General features: G+C 42.2%; 1 protein-coding gene across 1 annotated transcript; it reads right to left on the bottom strand.

Moving 5' to 3' along the window:
* Nucleotides 1-5,847: 5,847 nt before the first annotated feature.
* On the bottom strand, nt 5,848-8,096 carry LOC147858988 (trans-cinnamate 4-monooxygenase-like). Its single transcript, XM_087325460.1, has 3 exons — nt 7,249-8,096; nt 6,989-7,119; nt 5,848-6,745 (listed from the first exon to the last, which is right to left on the bottom strand). Exons 1-3 carry the CDS (start codon nt 8,079-8,081, stop codon nt 6,153-6,155), a joined length of 1,557 nt encoding a protein of 518 aa, XP_087181586.1. The 5' UTR covers nt 8,082-8,096; the 3' UTR covers nt 5,848-6,152.
* Between the last annotated feature and the right edge of the window lie 1,450 nt (nt 8,097-9,546).

Genomic DNA, 9,546 nt, shown 5'->3' with positions numbered 1-9,546 from the left:
GATATGACACTTACTTACACATCATACTCTAAAGCCCAACATTCAAATATCCAAGCTTGGCTATCTACACCACTAAATGGTTAGACGGATGCAGATTGGGGGGGGGGGGGGGGGGGGGGGACAAGGATACCTCTCGATCCACCTCTGGCTATGTATTCCTATTTGTAGGTGGTGCCATTTCATGGCGAACAAAGAAACAAGCTATTGTCACCCTCTCTTCCACTGAAGCAGAATACATAGCAGCTACTCTCACTACCAAGGAGGGATTATGGTTTAAGTCCATCATTGATGAACTAGCCATCCTCAAAATCTCTGAATTCAAGTTATGGTGTGACAACCAATCTTGCATCAAAATCACTAAGGACAAGGATACCTCTCGATCCACCTATGGCTATGTATTCCTATTTGCAGGTGGTGCCATTTCATGGCGAACAAAGAAATAAGCTATCGTCGCCCTCTCTTCCGCTGAAGTAGAATACATAGCAGCTACTCTCACTACCAAGGAGGGATTATGGTTTAAGTCCATCATTGATGAACTAGCCATCCTCAAAATCTCTGAATTCAAGTTATGGTGTGACAACCAATCTTGCATCAAAATCACTAAGGACCCCAAGATCACAGAGCAAAACAAGCATATCTGAGCATGGCATCACTTCATCTCAGAACTTCTTGAAGAATATAACCTTTCTATTGGACATACTTCAACACAAGCTATGTGGTCAGATTTTCTTACCAACCCAGTACCCAATGCAAAACATCGGAGTTGCTACCACCATATTAGAAGTATTCATCCAAATAGATGAGTTGGTGGTGTCACAACTAAGGGGGGGGTGTTAAGATTACCTGCTTCCACCACAAATGATAAAACATTACTTATGAGGATAAAGACAAAATAACCGTTACAAAAACAATAAGAAAAAGACAAAACAACACTCACAAAGAAGTAACAGCTAGTCATTACTTTTATGTGTATATATATGTATATATGTATATATGTGTATGTATGTATGTATGTATGTATGTATGTATGTATGTATGTATGTATGAAGTATTGTTTAGCCTAGAGTGTGTGATACTACATTTGGAGTTGTTACTATAGGTTCTTACATTGTAATACACTTGTCTTAATATAATATCTACCTTGTTCTACACTTCTCCAAAATCTCTCTCTTTCTCTGTTGTCAATCTATTCCATTATGTTCTAATATTTCTTACAAAAAACCGACAGAAGCCCAACGTGAAGTCGGAGAAATGTATCCTCGTAGGATACTCGTCCGAGAAGAAGGCATACAATTGCTATAACCCTTCAACCCGAGCAGTTCGGGTGAGTCGAGACGTAGTCTTCGACGAATCGGCATCATGGTATGAGCCCGATTTGGTTCCACCCGACTCAACCGAGGAAGAGTTGAACGTCAACTCGAAGGACGATATTCGGCCAAACCCTTCACCAAAGGACCATCCAAGCTCTACCGAGCTAAATGGACCACACGAGCCTTCAAGCCTTCCAAGTGTGTCTCAACTCAAAGGTAAGATGCTCGAATACGAGGTCGACCACCCGACAACACTGATTCGGATTGCCGGCTCACTCACGAGATAGAGAGTTTGGTGTACCCATCATGCGGACACCCAGAGTAAAGAAGGTGCTCACATCGGCGAGCGAAAAACTTTGACACTCATCTAGAGAAAAGAACCTGTCACTCGGTTTGGCTACAATGAGTATATGGCCCATCATTATGCCTTCACGATGAAGGTAGTGACCGAACAAGAGCCCGAGAGCTCTATAGAAGTGGCTCATGACCCACGATGGGTGAAAGCGGTCAGCCCAAGCCTTCATGAGAGGCTTGAGGGGGAGGAACCGAAACTGACACGAAAATGCCGACGTCGAAAGCCAAACAGAAGCCGACATCGAAGGCCGGACGTAAGCCTACAAAAGCCAAAGCGAACGTCAGACGCCTCACACTTGAGCTTGAGGGGGCGTGTTGAGATATCAAGGTCAACTAGATTTAGTTAGCTAGTCAACACACGTAACTTAGTAATTACCTAGATAGAATCTAGTTAGTGTGTTAACCGTAAAGCCTTAAATAGGATTTTGTACATGAGTGGGATACATTGTAGATCCCCCACTCCCATCATCATTTAAAATAGGACTTACACATTTGTATCTATATTCTACACACACATGTGCACCTTTGCACATGAGATGTATATATATACTTCATTGTGGGTATTTTTGTATTTGATGATGCTTTTTAATATTGTTAATCATCCCCAATCTTGTCTCGTTGTTCATAAGTGTTCTTTCTCTCTTCCTCTCACACTCCCATGTACATACACACACATCACATAATCTTCCACTACTTAATCACATAATTAGGTACTAATTAACCCATAGTTAATTGCCTAATTCTTAACAATTGGTAACACGCATTCCAGCTCGAACTCTAGTTTATAGTAGTTTCTGCCAAGTATTTGTACATCTGTAATGTTGTGAAGATCCTGTTTCAAAGCGGTTTGAAGCAATAAACGGAGATCAGCGCGTGTAGGACGAAGGCCCAACACATGCGCAATGATAGTCTTCTTCTCCAAACGTTGAATCTCTTGCACAATCCATGTTCGATCCTCTTCCGACAACATGAGCTCTATTGCACTATTTGAACTGGGTGGGTTATCCAAGTGAGTTGCACAGGAGCCTCGGTTAAATTGTTCATGATGGCATGGCAATTGCTCCTGATTTGCGGATGTGGTGATGAAGATTGAGGCAATGGAAGATTCAGAGAGATTGGTCACAGTTGTTGTCTTGATTTTAGCAGGCAGACTGCTAGGGGCCACCGTTTTGCTTGCAACTACTGTGACAGACGCAACAACAGAGGTTGAACAGCCAACAACAACCGTTGAAGGGAGGTGGCCATCGGCTAAGCCATACCCGATAGGAGGTGAGCGGGTTGTAGCGGCAAGCTAGGCGGCAGAAAGCAAAGCGGTGACAGGCTGCACGACTATCTTCATCGCGTTCTGTTTCTTTTTTCAAATTCAAGTTTTGATGAATTTTTATGGTCATGGTTGGGTGTTTTGGAGTCCATGAGACTTCAGAACTAATAACCAAATGTAATTTCATTGAGGTATATTGTGATGTGTATTGCCGATCTAAAATGTTTCAACATCGTCTATATGAGTTAGACAAACAAATAACAAATTTTCATTAGTACATAGAAATCCATTTCTTTGGATTTCATCACATATCTCACTAAGATGATACATTTACTTCCATTCCCCAAGACTATTCAATAGTTCAAAGATAATAGATGGAGTTATGAAGACGCATTTGAGCATTAGGCTTTCCCAAATGACATTATCACTATGGGCCTCAATTTGTCTCAAAGTCTTCAATCTATCATTCATATAGTGACAACCAAATCAAACATAAATGAGATTTAAAGTAGTAACATTATTTGCATCATCAACTACCAACAACATGATTAGGTTGCTTCATTACATTTTGCAAGAAAATTTTGTTTATTCTTCTATTAGAATACTCCTTTCTTTGAAATAAAACTTTCGTCCATGTTGAACTATGCTTGAACATAGAGAAGTCCCTATGAATATTGTTTCTGAACATCAAAAGTGCTCAAGTTGTAGACACAATGTTCAAGTCAAACTTTCTCACAATTTCAAGGTACACAAAAGTCAAATGTGGATTATAATCACCTCAACTCTTCACCAAAGAAACCTAATATCTTACCAAATCAATGGTGTGGCATTCCATTTGAACCTTTCTCAATGTTATCAAGTCATTATACTCATTGTTATTCTTCAAAGTAATCTCATTATACTCATTGTTATTCTTCAAAGTAATTTGTAGCTCTTGTTCTTCTTGTCTATATAGAATTCCTTTGCCAATTTTAGTATTTTATTTTGCTTAGGCCATAGATGTACTTGAACTTAAGGAGATTTCTTCACCTTCCAATGTCTTTCAATTTAACATGAATTATCATGGTATGTTGATTTCTATGAGTTATATAAAAATAAATAAAGGTAACCAAATTTCCAATATTTGGCATTACCAAGTTTGGGGTACTTTTTGTGAATAGTATAAAGTGATGTGCCATAAGATTTTTAATAATTGAGGACTTCAAATCACATCTCTAATGGAATAAGATTTATGGTATTATAATATGTGAAATTTAGGGAAAGGTTTGCATTGAAAATGAGATAGGACCGTGGTACCATCACATACAATGACTGATCTACTTGAACTTATTGAGCTTTCTTTAGCTTCCAATATTTTTTGATTTAAGGTGAACCAACATTGTCATGTGTTGCTTCTAAGCTACACAAAAAGTCAAAATTTACAAAATAGTGAATCCTTTGGCATTTTTTAAATTGAAGGTATTTTACGAAAGGGGCAATAAGAATTGTCGAATCAATTTGATTTCTTTTCATAATTGAGGGTCAAATCTGCTTGAGGGACAAGATTGAATCATATTCAGAATGGTAAAAAAATTGATAAAAGATTTCCATTGAAAGTGAGAGAGATAGGGGAGCGTGGGGCATTAGATGTAGTGATTAATCCACTTAAACTTATGGGGCTTTCTTTTAATGCTTCCAATATTGTTTAGTTTAAAGTGAAACATCTTTGTTCTAGGTCACTTCTAAGTCAAACAAAAAATCAAAAGTTACCCAATTTTTGATCATTGTTGATATACAAATTGAGATGTTTTTTTATGTATCTTAAGAAGATTGAGGAATCTGATCAACAAATTTCATTCAAAATGGGATATGACATGGGTAACAACACATATGATGACCGGTCCATCTTAGCTTATGGTGCCTTGCTTCACATGTGATGACCGGTCCATCTTATCTTATGGTGCCTTACTTTAGCTTCAACATATTTATATTTAATCAACATTACAATTTTATTTTGTTTCTATGTGGCATTGAAAAGTCAAAAGTTAAAGCATGGTTTTCAATTATTGGCATGTTACAGATGATAACACATATAATGACCAGTCAACTTGAGGTTATGGTAGAATTTGAGATTATTTTGATAAGGGATAATGTACGCCTTTGTACCACTAGATTTCATTGAGGGATCAATGTCAATCAAATAAATACACTTCTAATGGGAAAAGAATTTTGTTATTGACAATGGTGAGAAATCCATTAAAAAATTCCCATTGAAAATGAGAAATAACCTATCATTTGTTATAATATTCAACAAAATGCAACGACATGGACCTCAACAACAGGCCTCTCCAAAGTCTTTCCAAAAACTTGGAGTATCTAATAGGAGTGAAAATTCTTACATCGTATTAAACAGAATGGAAAGTAGAGATAGGACAAATTCATTAAATTCTTCAGTTCGATTGCATCTACTTACCATATTGATACCTGTTTACTCAAAACAGCCACACTTCCTTTGTACAACTGATGTGAATGATAGATACCTCATTACTTTTAGGAGTCATGACATGGGCTTTGTACTCGTGAGAATTGAGTCAGAGAACATGAAAATTGACTACCACAAAACTCAAGATCACCTTGAATGTTTTGACTTACATGGAGAGGGCCATCATTGATACTAAAGATGTCTTGGAAATGGATAGATAATTCACAATGCCCTAACTACAACTTATTATGCCACATTGTGGAGGAGAGGATCCCCGCGATTTCCGAAAACTACTTGTAGACCCATTTACCCACGAGTGATGAGAAGTTGCATATGATTTCCAAAGCTCTTGTAAACACATACATTTGCCCAATGACAAGGAAGAATTAATACATGATCATTTCCAAATCACTCCAAATGCATATGTTCCGCTTGTAGATACACACATTTGCACGGGAAGATTGATCAACCAGAAATACTATATGATTATTCAAAGTACTTCCATACATACATTACATGTGCCCACAATTGATGCACGAGAATTACTATGTGATTTCGATGCTCAACGTGTCCGAGGATCAAATCTTAGGGAAAACTAGTGACTCAAAAACACTATACTGCTTAGATATATATGCTCCATCTTCAATATATATATATGTTCAAGAAACAAGAGAACAAAAAGCATTTTGAGGTGATACAATAATTGAGTGGTTGTTAAGCATCATTATCATGTATTTAAACCCTGTGAATGCCAGGATGCTCCAACTTAGAGAAGTGGCTTGCATACCACAGTGGAATGTGTTTTGATGTTTAAGCTGAATTGTCCGGCCCTCCCTGTCATGTCGATCTTGCTCTGGCCAGGTGGTGGCAGAAGCTCGAATGATTGAACGAGGCGGCCAAGCACGATGGAGAGGATAGGGATGGCTAGAATGATGCCGGGGCAGCTTCTCCTGCCTACTCCGAATGGCAGAAATCTGAAGTCATTCCCATTCGCTTCGATCTTCTCGGCGCCCAAGAACCTCTCGGGCCGGAACTCCTCGGGCTTGTCCCACCAGTCAGGGTTGTTGGCGAGGTACCAAGCATTCACCAGGATCTTGCTCTCTGCAGGGATGTCATACCCAGCCAGCTTAGCCTGCTTCAAGTTCATGTGAGGCACCAGCAGGGGAATGGCCATGTGCTTCCTCAATGTCTCCTTGATCACTGCGTGGAAGTAGGGCAAATTGGGGATATCTGGTTCCGTTATGAGCTTTCCATGGCCAAGCACAGTGTTCAGCTCGTCCCGCACCTTCTTCTGGATGTCGGGGTTGTTCACCAGCTCTGCTAGTCCCCACTCCACAGACCAAAGGGTCGTTTCGATGGCTGTAGGAACCCATTCAACATTCATCATGAGAAGCCACCACAGAGCAAGCATATAGGTAGTAAGAAAGAAACAGATGTTAAGTTAACAGAGATGATGATAAGCTAGAAATGTTGTCATTTCATGTCATGTCAGGACAGGATATCTATATTTTGCTACATACAGATCTCTTCACGCAGAGAATTGAGCATGTGTATTGAGATTTTAGGGAGGAAGTGTTTTTATGGGGGGGAAGGAGGGTTTACCTGCAACGTTGATGTTCTCGATGATGTATAGGACGTTGTCTTCGTTGATTTCGCCGTTCTTCTGAGCATCAAGGATGTGATCGATGGCAACCTTCTCGTCGTTTGATGGAGGTCTGATGCTGTTCAGCTTCCTGCCAGATCGTCAAAGGATTAGATCGGGGCCAGATCGGATGAGATCAGATCAGATCTAAGGAGGAGCATTAGGGTTGAAGATGAGAAATTCAAAGGGGAGGGGGGAGAAGAAAGAGAACAGAACTTACTTGCGTTCATCGAGGAAGTAGTCCTTGAAGAGCTTGAGGCGTTCGTCTTTGACCTTCTGGCAGAGGTGGAGGTATTTCTTGAGGAAAGGACGGAGGATGGGGATGAAGTCGCCATAATTGTACTCGAAGCTCTGGGCGAGGCGGCTGCGCTCGCCATTGAGGCGCTTGAGCTCGACGAAGAGGGGGTCATCCTCGCGCTCGAACCTGCGTCCGAACATCATGCGGTACATGTTGTTGTACATGAGCATCTGGAGGCGGCGGCGGATGACAACCCCAGAGGTGGCGGCATCGGGATTGGCCTTGAGGTCAGCGATGGCGAGGTCCACCTCCTCTTCCCAGAAGACCCTGGACTGCTGGACGACCTTGTTGGTGAAGAAGGGGACGGTCATGATGCGGCGCATCTTGCGCCAGTGGTCGCCGTAGACGGTGAAGACCATGTCCTGGCCGTTGCCGGTGAAGATGTCGAAGACGACGTTGCGGGTGCGGGAGCCGAACTCGACGCCCTGGGTGTGGAGGACCTCCTTGGCGAGGTCCGGGGAGGAGACGACGACGAGGTTGCGCTGGCCCATGCGGAGGAGGAAGACGTCGCCGTACTTGCAGGCCATGTCCGAGAGGTTGCGGTGGTTGAGGTCATCGCCGACCTGGAGCCAGTTGCCGAAGATGGGGAGGGCCAAGGGGCCCGGGGGGAGCCGGAGCTTGGGCTTGGACAGCTGGAAGAGGGCGAGGCCAGCGACGACCAGGAGGAGGAGGGAGATGAGGAGGGTGTCGAGAGAGAGGCTTCCGCCTCCCCCAAATGGAGAGAGGAGCTGCAGCAGCGCTGCCGCCGTCGCCATTTCTTCCCACTTTTATGATTGATTGATTGATTATTCTTATTGTCGATTGCTCTCTGCTCTCTTTCCTTTTGCTTGCTACTTTAAATAACTAACTAACTATGTATGTATGTATGTACTAAATGGTGATGTGATTCTTGCTTTCAGAGGGGAGATGGCCCTGGGAGAGAGAGAGAGAGAGAGAGAGAGAGAAAAGAAATTGAGGAGAAGAGGTGAGAGTCTTGGTAGGTTTTAAAGGTACGGCTGCGGCGGGGGAGTGGGCGGTTGACTATTCAACGCTTAATGACGTCGCCTGATGACGAGAGCATGGCCTCATTCTCTGACGTTCTTTCCAATGGCCGGCATTACCCTGTTAAAGCTTGTGTGTGTGTACACTGCATATGTATATATATGTATGTGTTGTCCGCATGTGTGCACAAGTGTGGGACGCCCCCCCCCCCCCCCCCCCACGGTTGACCCTTCAATGGATTATGACGTCACCTGATGACGAGAGCGTAGGCTCACCCATCTGACTTTCTTTTTATACCACCCCCTAACCTCCATGATTTGTGCCCATTGATAAGAAAATAGGGATGATGGGATTTGAACCTGTGGCATCTTGTACCCAAAACAAACGCCGTACCGAACTGCGCTACATCCCTATATTCATCGCGATTGGCATCACTTATATGAAATTAGTCGATCCGGTTCGATTATAACCGATTATTAGATGTACTGGCCGGTGTATTAGATGTACTCGCCACCGGCAGAGTGAAAAGAAGTTGTATTGTACGATTCCAAATCCTTGAATCTAAAAGTAATTTCCTAACTTTTCGGGAGGAAAGGATCGACAAGGAGGCTTTTCTTTTCTTTTTGGTAGGATGCAAAGGATTTGGTAGGAGAGGGAAGAGGGAAGAGGGGGAGATAAAAAAAGAACAACAAGAAGAATTTCTGATGCAATATGTGAAGATTTATCTCTCTACAGTCCCCGTCATTGCTACTATATGGTTTGGGTTGTTAGATGGTTTGTCGATAGAAATAAATCGTTTTTTTTCGGGCCGGCATACCCAATTAAAGCTTCCTCTTGTGTGTGTGTGTGTGTGTGTGTGTGTGTGTGCGTGTGTGTGTGTGTGTGCGCGTGCGTGCGTGTGCATGTGCGTGTGCGTGTGCGTGTGCGTGTGTGTACATGTGTGTGTGTGTACATGTGTGGGTGTGCATCTGTGTGATTAGCCATATACTCCCAATTGTGCATGCATCGCCCGATCTAATGTAGGATCACCAATATCGGCTAATTCAATCTCAATTCTTATCGCCTTCAATCCAACTAAATATGGACATTGTTGTAATACATTGAGGGGGAACACCCTTCATCTCTTAAGGATGAGTATGTACATTGTACTCCCTTCTTGTCCAACCGCCTTGCATACTCTTGAAATTAAGCAAGGCTCACGCAACCCTTATTATATTGCGACTTGAGGAAATGATATGT

The sequence above is a fragment of the Azolla caroliniana genome, unplaced genomic scaffold, assembly GCF_043228905.1.
Source record: "Azolla caroliniana isolate FFs.n. ecotype wild unplaced genomic scaffold, voAzoCaro1.0.p SCAF_10, whole genome shotgun sequence".
NCBI lineage: Eukaryota > Viridiplantae > Streptophyta > Polypodiopsida > Salviniales > Salviniaceae > Azolla > Azolla caroliniana.
This window is presented reverse-complemented; position numbering and strand designations above follow the sequence as displayed.

Coding starts and splice junctions, on each gene's coding strand:
- LOC147858988 (XM_087325460.1), bottom strand. CDS start 8,081: ATGGCGACGGCGGCAGCGCTGCTGCAGCTCCTCTCTCCATTTGGGGGA. Junction 7,120..7,248: donor TACTTCCTCGATGAACGCAA/GTAAGTTCTGTT, acceptor ACGATCTGGCAG/GAAGCTGAACAGCATCAGAC. Junction 6,746..6,988: donor CGAGAACATCAACGTTGCAG/GTAAACCCTCCT, acceptor GGGTTCCTACAG/CCATCGAAACGACCCTTTGG.